The 21,471-nt window shown below is 42.8% G+C and overlaps 1 protein-coding gene across 1 annotated transcript in view; it reads right to left on the bottom strand.

Moving 5' to 3' along the window:
- Nucleotides 1-21,471, bottom strand: part of CNTNAP4 (contactin associated protein family member 4) — a 557,814-nt gene that overhangs the window by 132,700 nt on the left and 403,643 nt on the right. Inside the window, exon 11 of the mRNA XM_082267662.1 lies at nucleotides 9,558-9,664. Within this exon, the coding sequence (XP_082123788.1) occupies nucleotides 9,558-9,664 (107 nt within the window). The remainder of the gene's footprint in view (nucleotides 1-9,557; nucleotides 9,665-21,471) is intronic.

The raw sequence follows: 21,471 nt of genomic DNA, 5'->3' as shown, positions 1-21,471 counted from the left end.
CCACCAGTCGCGGCTTTATGGCAGAGTGGCCCGACGGAAGCCTCTCCTCAGTGTAAGACACATGAAAGCCCGCATGGAGTTTGCTAAAAAACACCTGAAGGACTCCAAGATGGTTAGAAATAAGATTCTCTGGTTTGATGAGACCAAAATAGAACTTTTTGGCCTTAATTCTAAGCGGTATGTGTGGAGAAAACCAGGCACTGCTCATCACCTGTCCAATACAGTCCCAACAGTGAAGCATGGTGGTGGCAGCATCATGCTGTGGGGGTGTTTTTCAGCTGCAGGGACAGGACGACTGGTTGCAATCGAGGGAAAGATGAATGCGGCCAAGTACAGGGATATCCTGGACAAAAACCTTCTCCAGAGTGCTCTGGACCTCAGACTGGGCCGAAGGTTTACCTTCCAACAAGACAATGACCCTAAGCACACAGCTAAAATAACGAAGGAGTGGCTTCACAACAACTCCGTGACTGTTCTTGAATGGCCCAGCCAGAGCCCTGACTTAAACCCAATTGAGCATCTCTGGAGAGACCTAAAAATGGCTGTCCACCAACGTTTACCATCCAACCTGACAGAACTGGAGAGGATCTGCAAGGAGGAATGGCAGAGGATCCCCAAATCCAGGTGTGAAAGACTTGTTGCATCTTTCCCAAAAAGACTCCTGGCTGTATTAGATCAAAAGGGGGCTTCTACTAAATACTGAGCAAAGGGTCTGAATACTTAGGACCATTTGATATTTCAGTTTTTCTTTTTTAATAAATCTGCAACAATGTCAACAATTCTGTGTTTTTCTGTCAGTATGGGGTGCTATGTGTACATAAATGAGGAAGAAGAATGAACCTAAATGATTTTAGCAAATGGCTGCAATATAACAAAGAGTGAAAAATTTAACGGGGTCTGAATACTTTCCGTACCCACTGTATATATATATATATATATCTAGTGTCCCCAAAAGCCCTTTTAAGGGCTGGTAATTGAGTTTTTTCTTTTTATATATATATATATATATATATATATATATATATATATATATATATATATATATCTATTGTACACTGCAGTTGCCTGCCCGCTGTGTGTGAGAGGCCACAGACCCACCACAGACTGTATTGTGTGCACACCACACTCATTTCGGGTGGCGCAGGCACAGTACCTTGCATTTAAAAAAATATTTTTTTTTCCTCTGTCATAATTGCAGTGAGTGCTGTGTCAGGTCCACAGAGTGTACTGTACCCACTGCAGTGCACTGCCCACCACTGATATATATACGGTGGCACAGCATCTTGTTGCAAATTAAAAAAAAAAAAATATTTTTATTATTGCAGTTGCCTGGGCTGCCAGTGACTGTCAGGTCCACAGAGTGTACTGTGCCCACTGCAGTGCCACTGCCCACCCACCACTGATATATACGGTGGCAGGCATGCCTTTTTTTGGATTAGTGTCTGGGGGGGTCTAAAAAGCGTACCTGTGAAGTTTCAGCTCTGTAGCATGTCCAGAACCAGAAAAAAAGGATCATATAGGTGTAAAAGGGGTTCCCACCATCCCTGCTCTACTGAAAAATGATCTTTTTTTCTGGTTCTGGACATGCTACAGAGCTGAAACTTCACAGGTACACTCTTCACAGGTACACTTTTTAGACCCCCTAGACACTAAATCACACAAAAAAGTTCTTAAAAATTGTCATTTTTGATAGAGAGCCCATTATTGGAAAAATAAAAAAAAAAAAAAAAAAAACTTAAAAAAAAAATTCTTTGGATTTATTGTCTGGGGGGTCTAAAAAGTGTACCTGTGAAGTTTCAGCTCTGTAGCATGTCCAGAACCAGAAAAAAATAGAATTAGGGTTAGGGCTAGGGTTAGGGTTAGGGTTAGGGCTAGGGTTAGGGTCAGGGCTAAGGTTAGGGTTATTTTTAGTGCTTAGGGTTAGAGGGTTAGAATTAGAGGGGTAGGGGTAGGGCTACTAACTCTAACCCTAAGTATCTCACCGTAACCCTAACCGTAGCCCCTAACACTAAACCTAACCCTAACCCTCTAACCATAACCCTAACCCTCTAACCTTAACCCTAACCCTCTAAGCCTAGCCATAAAAATAACCCTAACCCTAACCCTAGCCCTAACCCTAACCCTAGCCCTAGCCCTAAGCCTAACCCTAGCCCTAACCCTAATTCGTAATTTTTTCTGGTTCCGGACATGCTACAGAGCTGAAACTTCACAGGTACACTTTTTAGACCCCCCAGATGCTAAATCCAAAGAATTTTTTTTTTTTTTTTTTTAATTTTTCCAATCATTGGCTCTCTATCAAAAAGGACAATTTTTAATAACTTTTTTTGTGTGATTTAGTGTCTGGGGGGGGGGGGGGTCTACAAAGTGTACCTGTGAAGTTTCAGCTCTGTAGCATGTCCAGAACCAGAAAAAAAATAGAATTAGGGTTAGGGCTAGGGTTAGGGTTAGGGTTAGGGCTAGGGTTAGGGTCAGGGCTAAGGTTAGGGTTATTTTTAGTGCTTAGGGTTAGAGGGTTAGAGTTAGAGGGGTAGGGGTAGGGCTACTAACTCTAACCCTAAGTATCTCACCGTAACCCTAACCCTAGCCCCTAACACTAAACCTAACCCTAACCCTCTAACCATAACCCTAACCCTCTAACCTTAACCCTAACCCTCTAAGCCTAGCCATAAAAATAACCCTAACCCTAAACCTAACCCTAGCCCTAACCCTAACCCTAACCCTAACCCTAGCCCTAGCCCTAGCCCTAGCCCTAACCCTAGCCCTAAGCCTAACCCTAGCCCTAACCCTAATTCGTATTTTTTTCTTGTTCTGGACATGCTACAGAGCTGAAACTTCACAGGTACACTTTTTAGACCCCCCAGATGCTAAATCCAAAGACATTTTTTATTTTTATTTTTTTTAAATTTTTCCAATAATTGGCTCTCTAACAAAAAATTACAATTTTTAAGAACTTTTTTTGTGTGATTCAGTGTCTGGGGGTCTAAAAAGTGTACCTGTGAAGTTTCAGCTCTGTAGCATGTCCAGAACCAGAAAAAAAATTAGAATTAGGGTTAGGGCTAGGGTTAGGGTTAGGGCTAGGGTTAGGGTTATTTTTAGTGCTTAGGGTTAGACGGTTAGGGTTAGAGGCGTACTAACTCTAACCCTAAGTATCTCACCGTAACCCTAACCCTAGCCCCTAACACTAAACCTAACCCTAACCCTTAAAGCCCAGTTCCTGTCCCATTTTGGTCGGTTCTGGTCTGTTTGCGGTTGTTTGCAGTGCGTTAAACGGGAAGTTTGGTCTGTCAGAGTTTGGTCTGTCACTGTGAAGCGGGCATAACCCTTACACTACCTGATCGATACAACATCATACCTGATCGTATACGCACACTGGATGTTTTAAAGCACGTTATTCCAAACAATTTAGGAATTTTAGGTGATTTATGCCCTTTATGGAATAAAACCCGACTCTGCGTCAACTACGTAATTTTCCATGGGAGTTTTGCCATGGATCCCCCTCCGGCATGCCACAGTCCAGGTGTTTGTCCCCTTGAAACAACTTTTCCATTACTATTGTGGCCAGAAAGAGTCCCTGTGGGTTTTAAAATTCGCCTGCCTATTAAAGTCTATGGTGGTTTGCAATGTTCGCCGGTTCGCGAACATTCGCCGATGTTCGCGTTCGCCGTTCGTGAACGGCGAATTTTATGTTCGCGACATCACTACCTACCTGCCGAGTTCCTTTAAAAACTGAGTGCAATTGTACCTACAAGAAATGATGCTATTTTGAAAGCTAAGGATGGCCACAGCAAATATTGATTTAGTTTGGATTTCTCATCTGTTCATTTACTTTTTTTTTTTTTACTCATTTTTTGTAATTGATGAAACAAACTTTTAACACTTCTATTTCTGCTTACTTAATTTACAGAATTTTTTCATACCTGCTGTACAGGACACCAAGAATGTGTCCTGGATGGCAGGTACATTCCCCCGATATTTGAGTTGTTGTCTCTTTAATGGGGACAGTTACAGAGCTTTTGTTGTACTCAGGGGCAGGGCCGGTGCTAGACTATTTTGTGCCCTAGGCAAGACCAGCTACTTGCGCTCCCCCCCAAAAAAAAAAACTGTACATATTGCCCCCTTTCCTACACATAATGCCCCCCTTTAACCCTACACTCCCCTTCCTGTATACACTGCCCTCTTGAATCCTACACCCCTATTCCTGTAAACACTGCCCTCCTTTAACCCTACATCTCCCTTCCTGCACACACTGCCCTCCTTTAATGCTACACCCACTTCCTGCCCACACTGCCCCCTTTATTGCTACACCCCTTTTAACCCTACACCCCCCCTTCCTATACACACTGCCCCCCTTTAACCCTACACCCCCCTTCCTGTACACACTGCCCCCCTCTCTAGAGGTGACATCCACTGGGGATAAGGAGATGACAGGAGAAAAATGTGGCACTGGCCATGGCTGCGCCCTAGGTGGCAGTACGCCTTAGGCGGCTGCCTAGTTTGCCTAGTTGTAGCACCGGCCCTGCTCAGGGGTTCTCACCCATGCAGGGTGAGGTGTCCTAGGTTAAGTTTGGCTGGAGAGGACTGACTTCCAGAACTCTCTGGATTGCTAAGTTTATATCATGGCCCCGGGATTTCGAAGGTTCAAAGAGACTTGGGGGGGAGAGCCTTCAAACCCTGACTACCAGAACTTTGGTCCCGAAGGGGTTAAGTCCCAGGTGAGGAAGGTTTGAAAGGCAGCAGAGGGAAATCAGCACCTGTGTCAAGGAAGTGAGTGGGGGAGAGAGACTCACAAGCTGTGTAGCAAGTGGAAGCTCTCAGACAAGCAGAGACACAGGCTGCTACCCCCCCCCCCTGTGTGACCTGCCTGGCACCTTTACTTTGGAGGAGCCTGACCCCTGTATAGGACCAAAGAATAGTGGTGAGCCTGCTGCTTTATTACCAATACGAGGATTTGGACTGTTTATTTACTTTGACTGAAGTAAGCTGTCTTTTGTTTTTCTGCAATTAAAATAAATGAACAGTTTTGCTTTTACTTAACATTCCAGAGCTACCCCAGGTTACACTGCCTAAAACTTTTGCACAGTACTGTATACCAACCCTTGCCCATCACTCACTTCCTACTGAAATCAAGTCTTCAAACTGATCTGAGTTGACCCCAGCACCATTCTCCCCCAACATAACCTTAGCTTTATTGCACCCGAACATATAATCTATCCCCCAAAGAAACCAGAACTCTTGTTATACACATACTCTTATCTGCTAAGCTGAATATTACAAGTAATTTGAAATCTCTCATAGCTCCCAATTTATCAGACGTAATATCTGATTTAAATTAAACCTGTTCCCTGGAGCGCATCTACGCATTTAAAAATGACAATTTCTAAACATTCTCTGCTTCATGGAAAGCGTGTATTTCACATAAGTATTATACAGACTCCTAATAGCATTCAAATTTGTCCTTGATTACTTACCTAGCTGCATATAACCATAAAATATCTACACATCCTTCTGTATTATTATTGATATTGCCACAATTTGTGATAGACATATAACTCCAGACTATAATATGCCCTACTCGTCAGAAATAAATCTTGATATACCCTATAGTACCCACTACTGTTGATCCAATTATTATTCATAGTTACATAGTTACATAGTTAGTAAGGTTGAAAAAAAGACATCAGTCCATCCAGTTCAATTCATTTATGCCGTATCTTTCTTTCCTTGTTTCCTTATTCATTTGTTCTCATACTTACTTGTTTTAGTCAAGCTTTATCAGACTGAAATGACTCCAGTAGACAAAATGGAAAGAGGAAAGATCATCTCCTACTCTAGTCCAAAGATCCCTGGGAGATATGTCTACCCTTGCCATTTTCCAACATTGTGGGCCCTTCTAACCAATGAGAGAGATTAGGAGTGGGTTAGGAGGTATGACATACTCTCCTTAAATTGGAATTAATCCTCCTCTCACTGTTGCTAGAAGTGCCAAGGCGCCAATCTGTCTATTGTTATCATAATGACTAATTATACTCTGTTGTTATATTTGTTTTATAAAATTTCAATAAAGATTGATAAATAAAAAAATATTTGTTATTAAAAAAAAAAAAAGAAATATCTACTCTTAAAAAAATAAATAAATAAAAATCCGATTCCACAGACTTCCTCCTATTCCTATATCCCCAATTCCTCCTACAAAAATTCAAAATATATACTTCATAAACGAGTTTGATAGAACAATGCTAGAGTCAGGATAGTACGTAAACACTTGAATAGGCAGCAAACTTAAAGAGTTCTGCATTGTGAGCCTGCAGCCCACAAACAGCAAAATTGCAGTCTTCAGATTGTGTCTGCAGTGTATAAAACATGGTAAAAGTACCAGCCATTTGGGTACCACATGCATGAGGAAACATGTAACTATGTATGGTTGGAGAGTCCTCAGTAATACCTGTTAGCAGCAAAAGGCCCACACTTACTGTCAGGAAAATGCACCCAAAAAGACCATAAAAGACCAAAGTGCACCCTCCCCCAATGAACTGTAAACTAGTTTAGAACTAGTTTAGAAGATAAGATTGCAGATACTGGCCTTTTTCACCACACTCCTGTTGAAGAGCCCAAGTGGTCTTCTCTCGGCCTAGTGCAACACTGCCCACACTTGCCTCCTTGGACATAACTTTCTACTATTTTCCTCTCTCCACAAAATTGTCTATCTGTATTTGCTGCACCGTTTGTGGCTTCATGAGATAGGGAAGGATATCTGCCAAGGTGATCTTGAGTCTTATTTTCATGCACATCAAGCTGGTATGAGGGTCAGCAAGGGGCCATTCTAAGTACTGCCAAGCATAGGCTTAAACCTTACCATAACTCTCCTAACTCAACCCTAACATCTTCAGCAGCACCCTTGGCTGGGCAGATATCTCTTCCGCAATTGCTAGAGCAGAAAAAAATGTCTTCTAATCACTTCAATGCCCAGCATCTTAATGTCAGCTTGGCAATGACCTATCCTGCATCACAATGGCAGGTAACATATGTATCTTTTGCCCTGTAGTCCATGCCTTCCCTGCACCAACAAGTGCAGTAGTCATGTTTCTGTATCATTGGTCTACGTGGTCACCGCCGGGGACCACATAATGACATACACATGGTCCAGCAAGCAAGGGGGGAATGTTACTAAATCCCTGCAAGATTTCACCCTCTACAAATATGCCCTTCTCAAAAACAACTCCTGCCTCAACACTGCTAAACAAACCTACTACACCACTCTCACTAAAACCTAATAATCCAAGCCATGTCAGCCTCCACCCAACAACTTGCTTACTACTCAGGAGGTTGCCAATCACTTCAAAAGCAAAATCAACACAATTTTTGATGAGATAGTCAGCGTCCAGCTCCCTCCCCCAACCAACACACCAGGTCCAACACCACACTCAACACTTTCCTCCTTCAACACTGTTACCACTAAGGGACTTACCAAACTTCTTTCCACAGCCCACCTCACCGCCTGTCCCCTGGACCCTGTCCACTCACAATTGTTGCAGCTATCTTCCTGCTCTATCCTAAACACTCCAGCACACATCTTTAACCTCACCCTCTCTTTCGCCACCTTTTCCTTCCCACTCAAGCATGCACTGGTTACTCTTACTTGACCCCACCTGTTTGAATACCTTAGCTATTTTCCTGGTCCCGTTTGCCTCAAAGCTTCTTGAATGCCTTGTCCAAAACCATATTTGTTGCTTCGTCACTGACAACAACCTTCTTGATTCCCTACAGTCCAACTTCCATCCACAACATTCCACTGAAACTTTCCTACTAAAACTCACCAACAACCCACTAACTGCTAAAACCAATGGGCATTACTCGATACTTATACTGTTAGTCCTTTCTGCTGCCTCTGACAACCCAGCCCTCCTCAATAAACCCCACTCACTTGGCCTTCATTATTCTGCTCTTTCATTGTTCTCCTCCTACCTATATCAGCACACTTTCAGTGTCCCATACAACAGCATCTCTTCCACTCCTCTTTCTCTTTCTGTTGGGGTACCCCAAGGCTCTGTCCTTGGGCCCCCTATTCTCCCCATATACCTCTTCCCTGGGCCAGTTGATAACCTCCCATCCTCTGGAACTCACTGCCCCAGTATGTCTAGTCTGCTCCAACCCTGTCTGCCTTTAGGCAATCCTTGAAAACTCACTTATTCAGGGAAGCCTACCCCATCTCCACCTAAGAACTTGAGTCAGCTCCATCAGATCATTTCCTGCAGCTATTACATTTTGTACCACCTCCCCCTCCCTTAAGATTGTAAGCTCCATGAGCAGGGCCCTCTTATACCTTCTGAATTGTGCTACATTGTAATTTATTGTCCCCCTTTTATTGTAAAGTGCTGAGTAAACTGTTGGCACTATATAAATGTATAATAATAAAAATAATATTAATCAACAGTTCTTGACAAATTTGATTAGCATTCAGAATCATGCAATACAAGGCACACTGCTGGAGCTGGGGTTGTTGCCTCATGTTCTGCTCCGTGGTAATGCCAACACTACAGTAACCTCTTCCCCTTCTCCTCGCTGAGCTCATTCTTTCACTCCTTAGAACCAGTAGTACCCCACAAGCACCCAAGAGCCTATACAATGACCCAGGACAAAAGTGTATTCATTTAAAGTTAGTTTCCAAACTCGAACTGTGTGATGCCAAAACATCCTAAGTAATTAAAACTTCTGCAGCAAATTCATGTCTTTTTATCCAAGTCATCAAAATAACTGACTGATGAGAAAATTGCCAGTATATATTGGTGTTGATTTCTCTAGGAACTAGGCATAAGCTTTGCTGGCAAACTTCGCTTTGCTAAAATCTTTCAAATGTAGAGATGTGAAAAAAATTACCTTGTTTTTTGTGCCTAAACGATTAATTGTAACAAAGCATGCATTCAAAGATAAAAGTGCAAAGGTTGCTATTTTCACCCTATATGTTCCTATTGTCTAACAACAAAATGCATCAAAAACAAACATAAAGAAAAATGAAAATACAATCTATAAAATACTTTAAGATATCTTTTGGGGTATTTATTTTAATATTATTTTTTTTTATCAGAGTGTGCATGATCATGCATGCTGTGATTAAGAAAAAAAGTAAATGTATATGTTCAATGATATCAAAACAAACTGGGTGTCTGTCTACTTGAAGATAATAAGTTGGCTTGATAAGTTGGTATGGCTGGAGCAATGTGTACTGACCACCTCAACCCTGCATGCATACCAATCCCCTCCTTTTAATCCCAATCCATCATTGTTGCAGCTTTAACTTGTCCTCGGTCAGCTGCTTCCTGAGGACACTAGGAAACTACTATGCTTCCCATACTATCTCCCCAGTTTGGTGCCTGGAGACAAAATAAAGCTTTCTACCACTTCTTCTGAAACCGCCTTGAAGGTACTATAAACTCCATTTTTACAATGACTGATGTGAATGTACAATGTATATGTAAAGTGCAGTGTAAATTGAAGGCGCCTTATAAGTACCTGAAATAAATACATAAAAATAACTATTCCTTTTAAACACCTATACTCACGATAATGACAAGTTCCTCCCATGTATCCAGTGTCAGAGCAATTGCAGTAAAAATCGCTCCATGTTTGTGAACATTTCCCTCCATGCTCGCAGTAGTTAGGAAAGCATCTGAAAATATGTAAAAAAAGATAAAAAATTACTGATTTCTATGCTGAGGCCAGCAACACTAGAAAGAAATACATTTTATAGGGATAATTTAGAATAATATTGGAATGTAACATATAAAAGTACTCAATGAGGCTCATTAACAAGAATACAAGTGATATCATATTTCAAAATTGCAGCTGTAAATGTCATTCTTGGCAATATTATGGTTTATAATTTAATACCCAATATAACACATAGTAATGATCCACACAGAGTAAATTGGTCCTCATTTTAGTCGTGATTAACATCAGATCAATCATAGACAATTAATTGCCAGCATAAAAATGACTATTAAAAATTATTAATAGATATAGATTTTGAAATTTCTTTTTAAATTGCTTCATTGCTTCTGCATTGGTTGGATTAGATGTTCTGTTCTTTGGTAAGTAGGAAATATTCTGTAAAGGCTATTTCCAAGGTATTCGTGTCAAAAAAAGTGAATTCTAGCGATCATGCATTTAAAATGATAAAATACTAAGCCCTCACATAATAAAAGTGCTTTACAAGAACATTCATAAGCCTAAATTTGAATATTAATAATACATACAAATCATATAGTTAGAGAAACAATAAAAGAAATGTACATCTATAAAACAACAGTGTTGCTCAGATATGTAAGAAAAAGATATGAAGCAAGCTCTATAGCAAGAGATCCTAACTGGGGGGGGGGGGGGGGATACATACCCTCTAGGGGTATAGAAACCAAATTATGGGGGTATGGGACTGGATCTCTGAATATATAAAACAAAATTGAAACAAGATTCTCTGCTTTCGTCGTGAAATGATCTTAATATTTCAGATGATATTTGCATACTAATATCAATAACTGTACCATAATTCCATATTCTGATTGCGCCACAGTGACAGCATAAATCTCACTACTTGTAGCCAACTTGTGTATTTGCTATTTTTATATAAATATAAAAAAAATTAACAATCTTTACATAGTTACATAGTAGTTGAGGTTGAATAAAGACATCAGTCCATCCAGTTCAACCTGTACAGGTGTGTGTGTGTGTGTCAGTGGCCTGATCACTTTCCATAACCCTGAATGTTGTGATCTGTGAGATGCACTTCCAAGAGTCTTTTATAAGTAGCCATATATTGCGTGCAGCTACCACCAATTGTGGAAGAGAGTTCCACATTCTCACCGCCCTTACAGTGAAGAACCCCTTACGCATCTTAAGTTTAAACCGCCTCTCCTCCAATCTCATTGTGTGGCCACGTGTCTTCTTGCACTCCATCGTCTTTCAGCTGTTCTGTTTTTAGCTATATATTTATATGTCAGGTAACACAAAGCAATTGACATTGAATAAAGTCAAACTAATAAAGCAGTATTGGTTAGGATGAGGACGAACTTTAGGCTCCATGCACACTGGCTTAACAGAGTTTTAAAGGCAGACGTTTTTTTATCCTAATGCATTCTATGCATTAAGATAAAAAGCCTATTGTGTGCAGCACTCCCCCCTCCTCCAGCACCCCCTGATACTTACCTGATCCCCATCTCTATCCAGTGATATCCACGACTCCCTTGGCCGTCCGGGACTCTCCCTACTGATTAGCTGAGACACAGCAGTGGTGCTATTGGCTCCCATGGCAGTCAATCAAAGTCAGTAAGCCAACCAGGAGAGAGAGGGGGCAGGGCTGAATGGCATCTCTGTGTTTGAATGGATACAAAGAGCTGCAGCTCAGGTGCCCCCATAGCAGTAACTACTTACTTCAAGACAAAATGGGAAAACAACCCACAGCAATGTACACGTAACATGATTGTGTTACTAGTGGATTTCTATAAACAACAACTATCCCAGATAAACAAAGAAATTCAGGAAATCCTGGCCTCTCTGACCCTATTTAGGCAGAGATCCACCTGTATTCATAAGGAAAATGACATTTATGTTTCAATTGAAAATTTGAAAAAATTAACAAAGAAATAGTCAACTCCAAAAATATCAAATTTGAGAGTGATAGATATATATGCATATATTACCAAGAAAGCATACAGGTGGAACTTGGCCTATAATATGGGTAGACAGGGAGGCAATTAAAATAAAATCATCACACTAATGATGACAGTACTCAATCTGAATCAGAACCAACATCGGAAGGTAAATCAGGTCCCCAATCCCGTAGAGGAAGGGGGAGGGGGAGAGGTCAGAATAGACATAACAAAGAATCAAACGCTTACAAAAGAAAGAAAGCGGTATTGGGAGGACATGGAGAGCATTGGTACATCTCAATCAGAAGATGGGGATGCAGTAGTACAAGGATCACAGAAAACAGTCCCTCACAAAACGCAATAGGACCTCTCGAAGGCGCAGAATGGGGCTGCACAAATGGAGGTCTCCCACAAACGACTACTGTGGTGAGGGTACACAATACAATGAACCCACAATCCCCATCCCCACAGCTTCACAACACACAGACTCAATCGACACCAATGTTGAAGAAATATGGAATGGACCAGTTTGTGGTCCCCATCGGGGACTGGATGACCTGAGGGTTATAAACTTGTCCACTCATTGGCTAACCAAGGTACAGGCTTCTCTCCTTGCCAAGGGCCTTACTTTTTGCCCTGTGGCCAAGGGACAGCTTTTTGACACAGTGAAAGACATATATCCCTTTGCTAGGAGATTCATTTTACAAGTATTACATGAGAGGAAAGAAGGCGGTGTCCCCGTGGGCCATTTAAGCTATTGGTCCAGCTCAGAGATCTGATAGATCTTTGGGAAGAGGGGCATGTTGAACAAGATGATGACACAGGGGAGGACTTCATATAATTGATGCTAGATCTAGCCCTTAAAGTTTGTGGGGAATCGATGGGATCTACCGAATGCCCGCATGATCTGACCAAATTAAAAGACACTGGCCTATACAATAGATGCAGGACTTCCCCCTCTTTGTCTGCAGTCTCAGGTGTGGCATGCTTTGTGAGAGCAGTCACTAGTAAAATTTGGAAACTACAATGGGACCACTCCTCCTTTGGAAGTTTGACTAGGGAGGAGAGAAGTGACCTACAAGAATTATGTTTAAATATGGAACTTGTTTTTCATAAGAGTGCAGACAAAGGGGGGAACATTGTCCTTATGGATAGAGCTGGATATATAGAAATGTGGCAACGTATACTAAACAATAAGCAATGGTATACCCCCATTCCCGGTATTAACATTGAAAAGGACAAAAAGAAATGATTCTGGCTTATTGATCAGGCTTATTCCAAGAACATGATAGATAAAGATACAGTTGATTTTTTGAAGGTGGAGTACCCCAGGATACCGGTCCTTTATGCCTTGCCCAAGGTCCATAAATTCCTAAAGGCCCCCCGGGAGACCAATTATCTCAGGATGGGTTCACTCACTGAAAAATGCAGCGAATACATAGACACCATTTTACAACATTTTGTTTATAATCAGTTTTCGTATATGAAAGATACTTCCCACTTACTGACCCCTCTACATGACCTAAAACTACCTGAAAATACTCTATTGGTTACCTTGGATATTGAGGCCTTCTATTTGTCTATACTGCATGATAAAGGCCTTCAGGTCATCAAGAAAGTGTTAAAAAGTAGAGCCTTGGACAAATATGCCCACAGCATTTTCATTACCCAGCTCCTACAATTTATGTTGACAACAAATTTAAATATGATGACAAATACTATTGTCAGGCTCACGGTACAGCCATGGGCACTAAGTGTGCCACGGCCTATGCAAATCTCTTCTTGGGTAACTGGGAGACCTGGCTGTTGGATGGAGGGGGGCATTGTTTGTGTGCCTGTCCAGGATTTTGTCATGGTACAGGTACATAGACGACGTCCTCATCTTCTGGTCAGACAGTGAGCTTGAGTTAAATGATTTTGTGGATGCTTCGGCTAACAATCCTTATAATTTGAAGTTCACACATGAGTTTCATTGTAGACAGGTTACTTTTTGAGACTTGACAATCACATTGGATGATGGTGGTGTAGTGGCCACCAAATTGTATAGGAAATCCACTGCCACAAATAGCTTGCTTTATGCAAGGAGTTTTTGTCCTAAAACCTTAGTGAAATATATATCAGCTGCGCAGTATCTGAGGGCTCATCGAAACTGCACCAACGATGAAGACTTTGAACAGGAAGCAAACGTCTTGAAAAAAAGATTTCAGAAAAGAGGCTATCATAATAGATGGCCAACATAGACTTACAGTAGAGCAAAAAACATCCCAAGGGAGTCCTTAATCTTTGGGAAAAAGGATAAAACAACAAGCCAACCAAATGTAAGCAGACTGAGACAAAGTCTTCAATATACTCAGATAGCAGACAAAGTTAGGGGCATATATTCTACATATTGGCATCTTTTGAAGGAGGATAATTCTGTTGGCAAATTCATCTCTGGCTATCCACAAATAGTATACAGGAAGGCTCGTTCTTTAAACAACCTCCTGGTACATAGCAACATCTCTTGGAAATGAAAAAATCACCCTATGAATATGGGTTTGACCAGATGTGGACAAGGTGATGTCTGCCCATACATGATAGAAGGTGACACGTGGGAGTTGCCAACAGGCAGGATCCTCAAATGTAGAAAACAAGCAAATTGTGGTACTGTGGGAGACATTTATGTTATTTTGTGTTCCTGTTATTCTTTCTATATTGGTAAAACCATTAGAACTATTCGCAAACGCTTTCAGGACAATATACTGTATATGACATTTCCACATACCATTTAAGTGCTCCTTTAGCCAGACATGTATGTTTAGAGCACAATAGAGACCCTAGCTGCCTGCGAGTTTGGGTTTTGGAGGTAGTCTCTCAGGACACGAGAGGGGGGAATTTTGATAGAGTGGTCCTTCAGCACTGTGGATTTGGGAACTAAATGCGACCAAGCCACCGGGCTTGAATGGCAGCCTCAGTTTTGTACCTTTTTTGAAGTAACAGCTTGAGTTAACCCCCCCCCCCCCCAAACAACAATATCATTTTTTTAAAATATTTTTGAATTTACGTACAGATTTGTTGCTATGATTGAATAAACAATACTTACTGAAGTAGATATTATGAATACGACATATATTCTCAAACAGATGAGTCTGAGTACTGGATGTCAAATTATTATATGTTGCTAGGCAGATTTGTTCACCATGTGTGTTAAGTGTACCAATTATGCCATTATGGTTGATATTTATATATGCATATAGTGATTTTTTTTCAATTTCTCCTCTTTTTGTCTCCTGCCTTTTTAGGAGCATGACATTTGTGTATTTGGGGATGCAGCTAGTCATGCCATCACGTTTGTTTGTATGCTTGTGCACATGCTCAAAAGCGGCGTTGCATGGCGGCCGTTTTCAAATAATTAATACACAGCTTTTAACACATGGGAGGAAAGTAATTCATCTTTCAGACATGATTACCATGTATACTGATGTTTGATTAGGCTATGGTTTATATTGTTTATATATGCATGTGAAGATTCTAAGCTTTGGTTGCTTCTCTTTTAGGAGGGATGACTTCAGTATATTTTGGAGATGTGGTTGTCATGTCTGGCACTTCCGTATGTGCGTTCTGGCATCATCATTATGCGCCCTTTGTGCGCCCCTTCGCCGTCGTGTTTGCTTGTACGCCTGCGCGCATGACGGCCATATTCAAACATTCATTGACAGACATGGTATATATAGCACATGGGAACAAGTCATTCATTACTTTGCCTCTGAAGCAGCCAACTTCTTTACATTGTAGCAAAGTGTAATTTCTTCAGTGTTGTCCCATGAAAAGATATAATAAAATATTTTTATGGATTAAAAAAAATAAATAAAATATTTACAAATATGTGATGGGTGTACTCACTTTTGTGAGATACTGTATATATATATATATATATTTAGAATATATGAGTTTGGTGATATGCATGTGGTCCAGCCGCCATTCTAGGTTTAGGTTGGGGGCATCAGATGTAAATGTATTTTTGCACTACAAGATCCTTATTGCACTTTATTGGACCTTTGCTTTTAACAATAAAGCTAATTTTTCCTGCACAATGTATCTGGCGTTTTGACGATTTAAATAATACTTTTTCTTTTATCTTGTTATATTTTGTTATTTTTAATAAATACTACAATATGAGTATTTTCTTTGATATTTGATGATTTACCCTGTGTGGCTGGCTGAGACATCCCTGTTTACCCCGTTTTGAGGTTTGAGAGATCCATCACAGTCTGACAGTGGCAATTCGAGAGGAAAGATATCATCGCTCGAGGCCATAATTGCTGTCCCATTTTCTTTTATATTTATATATATATACATTAGTGTTAGTATATTGACACTTATTGCACGCTGCTGATATTCTTATCGGGCACTGACATCACTTTATGAATAGAGGTAAGTATAACATGTTTGTTATTTTTAAAAAAAAGCGAGACTTTCCAATCACTTCAAAAATGGCTGCTTCTACGGGGGTTTTGTGTTCTGCCTGTAGAAGCAGCTCAATGTTATCCTATGTGTCCATGCACATAGGTCGATTAGATTAGAGGCATAATTTGAACACAACATTTAGAGGCAGGAAAAAAAAAATCCTTCCGGTTTGCATTTCTGATTGGAGCTTTCTGGCAGAAAAAACGCACAACTCTCCTAAACTTGTCTAAACTTTGTACAAAAAATGCTCTATATGAGCATTTTTTCTGCCAAGGGAACTGTTTTTTTTTTCTTTTAAGCCCAGTGTGCATGGAGCCTAATAGTCTGATGATGGGGGTATGGGGAAATCCACTGGTAGTCTGTAACCATAGCAAGCTTAAGAACCCCTGTTCTAAGGTCTGTATATTTACCTACAAGCCACACCAAGCTAATTACTCACTCTAAATCGTAGTGTGCAGGCTTGAATTTTAGTGTTGAAAGAAAAGCTATCAATAATATAACGTGTATGCGACCAACAGTGGCTGCTAAGCCTGTTCAAAGAAATGACAGGCAGAGAGGAGCAGTTACAGTTCACATGTATCTGCACACCCAGTGGTTACCTACAGCTAGGGATGAATGCCCAATCACGAACATATTTGTCTGTGATCAGGGTCTATTAGCAGGTAAGCGCTGGGTGCAGATACATGCCAGTATCAGTGACAGCTCCTCTCAGCTGGTCATTACAGTGTATAGGCTGAGTGGCCACAACTGATCACATACACCTTTTATCACAGCCACAAGAATCCGCTGATTCTTCTGGCTGGAATCTGGTGTGTGCAGATAATCACCTGTGTGAAGATCCTCAAAGATCATAAAATAGACTCTAGAGTCGGGTTTATGTTGGTTTATAACAACTTAGAAACATATGCTGTTTTTTTAACATTGGAAGACTGGCAGCCTGCCAAGATTCCGGTACTAAAAAAAGTAATAGGGAAAGTGATACGGTTTCAAAGTACATTTTTCACAAGGCTTTCAGATACTGTATAGAGAAATGTGCAGGCTTGTTTTAAAATGCTTTAAATACTTGTATAGAATATGTAAATATTTCAGCGCGCATTATGTTAGCACAGGTTTACTTTTAAATGACCAACATAAGCCTTGTTTTACATAGAGTTCATGAAATGGCATTTATCCAGAAATGCTTCTTTTTTTTTTTTAAAGGAAAATGCCGCTTTAAATAGCACCACCAACCTAAAGTGCTAGGAATGATATGTGTTCTTCCTCACTTAAAGGAAATATATATTTGGAATGATATGTGTTCTTCCTCAATTAACGACTTTAAGACCGGAAGATTTGACCCCCTTCCTGACCAGGTCCTATTTTGCGATTCGGCACTGTGTTATTTTAACGGACAATTGCGCAGTCGTGCGACACTGTACCCAAATAACATTGATGTCCTTTTTTTCCCACAAATAGAGCTTTCTTTTGGTGGCATTTGATCACCTGTGCGATTTTAAATTTTTGCGCTGTAAACAACAAAGAGCGACAATTTTGAAAAAAAAAAAACAATATTTTTCACATTCTGATATATAACATTCCCCATAAATAATTTAAAAATCTAAATTTTTTAACATTTTAGGCCAATTTGTTTTCTGCTACATATTTTTGGTAAAATCATAATAAGCATATTTTGATTGGTTTGCGCAAAAGTTATCGTGTTTACTAACTACGGGAAAGATTTATGTAATTTTTATTTTTTATTTTTTTTTTACTAGTAATGGTTGCGATCTGCAATTTTTTGTGGGACTGCGACATTGCGGCGGACAGAGCGGACCCCTAACTGACATTTTTTACACTTTTGGGGAGACCAGTGACATTACTACAGTAATCAGTGCTATAAATATGCACTGTTACTGTAATAATGACACTGGCAGGGAAGGGGTTAACCCTATGGGTGATCAAAGAGTTAAATGTATGGCTCATGCTCACTGATGTGTGGGAGGGGGGGAGGGGTTCTTGTCACGGAACCATGAACCAGACGTACAACAACAGATAAGTGAAAATAAGACAGCTTTATTGAAAAACAAGCTATAAAGCAAAAGTCCAAACGGATGGCTAAACCGATGCAGAGTCTTTGCGAAGGCAGGGGTCAGGAACCAGCAGGGTAGTCAGACGAAGCCAGGATCAGGAACCAACAGGGTAGTCAGACGAAGCCAGGATCAGGAACCAACAGGGTAGTCAGACGAAGCCAGGAACAGGAACCAGAAGTAGCAGCAGTCTTAGTAGCATGTGAACACAGGAGGACCAAGCAGGGAACTGAAGCCACAGACCTCCTATATATATGAGCTAGGCATCCAGCTCCTCCCAGTGGGAAGGAGGAGCCGCAGGGTGGGAGGCTACAAGAAACCCAGAAACCAAGATGGCCGCCAGCACATGTCAAACGAAGGAGAACAGCAAGAAGGTAAGACCATGACAGTACCTCCCCCTCAAGGGCCCCTCCTCCGCGGAGTAAAGAACGGTTTCTGAGGGAAGCGTGCGTGGAAGGCTCGGAGCAAGGCAGGAGCATGGACATCTGCGGAGGGAACCCAGGAACGCTCCTCTGGACCATAACCACGCCAATGAACCAAAAACTGCACCCGACCGCGGACCAGGCGTGAGTCCAGGATATTGCTCACCTCATACTCCTCACGATTGCCCACTCGGACCGGACGAGGCCGAGGAACCGAGGAAGTGAAACGATTACACACCAGAGGCTTCAACAGGGAGACATGAAACACGTTGGAGATCCGCATGCCAGGAGGAAGCGCAAGGGCATAGGCCACCGGGTTTACCCTGCGAAGCACTCGGAAGGGACCAACAAAGCGAGGCGCCAGCTTGGGAGTGGGCACTCGAAGGTTGAGGTTGCGGGTGGACAACCATACACGGTCTCCGGCCTGGTAGGAAGGAGCAGGAGCTCGTCTGCGATCAGCCTGGAGTCTCTGGCGCTGCGCAGAGACCTCAAGGGACTTCTGGATCTGTACCCAAGAAGCACGTAGGACGGAAAGGTGATCCTCCACAGCCGGAATATCCTGGGGAGAGAATACCTCCGGTAACACGGCAGGTTGGAACCCATAGTTGGCCATGAAGGGAGACGTCCCAGAGGAAGAGTTCACCGCCGTGTTCCTGGCAAACTCAGCCCAAGGCAGGAGGTCAACCCAATTGTCTTGGTGATCGGAGACATAGCAACGAAGGAATTGCTCCAAGGCCTGATTGGATCGTTCTGCGGCCCCATTGGACTGAGGGTGGTAGGCCGAGGAGAAGGAGAGATGAATCCCCAACTGGGAGCAAAAGGCGCGCCAGAACCTGGACACAAACTGACTCCCCCGATCCGACACAATCTCCTTGGGCAAACCGTGCAACCGGAAGACCTCCCTGGCAAAAATCGTGGCCAACTCCTGTGCAGAGGGTAACTTCTTGAGAGGAACACAGTGACACATTTTGGAAAACCGATCCACAATCATGAGAATGACCGTATGGCCTCGGGATGCAGGGAGGTCCACAATGAAATCCATCCCCAGGTGTGACCATGGGCGCTCCCCGGTGGCTAAGGGTTGCAGAAGGCCCAACGGAAGGTGCCGAGGGGACTTACTCTGGGCACAAACGGAGCATGCCGCTACATATGCGGCGATGTCGGAACGTAGGGAAGGCCACCAGAACAGACGTGAAACAGCCCAGGACAGCTGATTCTTTCCAGGATGCCCCGCGGTCTTGGAGTTATGGTAGGTTCGCAACAACCGAGTGCGCAACTCCTCAGGCACAAAACATCTGCCGTTGGGTCTCCCAGAGGGAGCACCAGATTGAGCCGCCAAAATCTGCTCACCCAGGGGAGAGGTCAGGCTGGTGCGAATGGCAGCCAGGATCTGATTCGGAGGTATGACCGAAGTCGGAATCGACTCCTCCCTGGACAGGTCGGAGTACTGCCGTGATAAGGCATCAGCCCTGATGTTCTTGGAACCGGGTAGGTAGGAGACCACGTAATTAAAACGTGACAAGAACAGAGCCCATCTGGCCTGACGTGGTGTCAATCTCTTGGCCTCAGAGAGGTAGGTCAGATTCTTGTGGTCCGTCAGGATGAGGACCGGAACCACCGAACCCTCGAGCAAGTGCCTCCATTCTTTAAGAGCCTGCACGATGGCCAATAACTCCCTGTCACCAATCTGGTAGTTGCACTCCGCAGAAGACAGTTTCCGGGAGTAAAACCCACAAGGAAGCAGAGGACCCTCTGGTGTTCTACGCTGAGACAGAAGGGCGCCTACTCCCGTCTCAGACGCGTCCACCTCGAGGACAAAGGGCAACCCAGGGTTGGGATGCGACAGAATCGGAGCCGACACAAAGGCGGACTTTAGAGCCTCAAAAGCTCGGATGGCCTCGGGCGGCCAGACCTGGGAATTACTGCCCTTCCTGGTCAGATCCGTGAGAGGCTTGGCTAGCATGGAAAAGTCCCTGATGAACTTCCGTTAATAATTGGCGAAGCCCAAAAATCGCTGCAGGGAGCGAAGACCACTGGGCTGGGGCCACTGTAAGACAGCCGAAACCTTCTCAGGATCCATGGAGAACCCCTCAGCGGAAATGATGTAACCTAAAAAGGTTACCTGGGATCGGTGAAATTCGCATTTCTCAAGCTTACCGAACAGCTTGTTCTCTCGTAACCGTTGCAACACTCGTTTGACATCCAGAATGTGGGTCTCCATGGACTCAGAATATACCAAGATGTCATCCAGGTAGACCACCACACACTGCTGCAACAGGTCACGGAAAACATCGTTGATGAATTCCTGAAAGACTGCGGGCGCATTGCACAGCCCAAAGGGCATAACCAAGGATTCATAATGACCGGTCCTGGTGTTAAACGCGGTTTTCCACTCATCGCCCGCCTTGATCCTTACGAGGTTATATGCCGCCCTCAGGTCGAGTTTGGTAAAGACCGTGGCCCCTTTAAGGCGATCGAACAGCTCGGAAATCAAGGGTATCGGGTAAGCGTTCTTGATCGTGATGCGATTGAGACCCCTGTAATCGATGCAAGGCCTCAACTCACCGCCCTTCTTTTTCACAAAGAAAAATCCAGCCCCTGCCGGGGACGAGGATTTGCGAATGTGTCCACGTGAAAGCGCCTCCCTCACGTACTCCTCCATGGCCTCATTCTCCGCTACCGACAGTGGATAGACTTTGCCACGAGGAGGAACGGCACCAGATTGTAACTCGATGGCACAATCGTATGGGCGGTGCGGAGGTAGGGCAACCGCGCGCACCTTATCGAATACATCCCGGTACTCCTCGTATTCAGGGGGCAACAGAGAGTCCGAGGAAGTACACAGCAACTTGACAGGCCCATGGATGCCACTAGTCCCACACTGCGGTGACCACGAGA

The sequence above is a fragment of the Pelophylax lessonae genome (genome assembly GCF_965119305.1).
Source record: "Pelophylax lessonae genome assembly, chromosome: 1".
Lineage (NCBI taxonomy): Eukaryota > Metazoa > Chordata > Amphibia > Anura > Ranidae > Pelophylax > Pelophylax lessonae.
The sequence above is the reverse complement of the archived record's forward strand: the minus strand, read 5'-3'. Positions and strand labels throughout refer to the sequence as shown.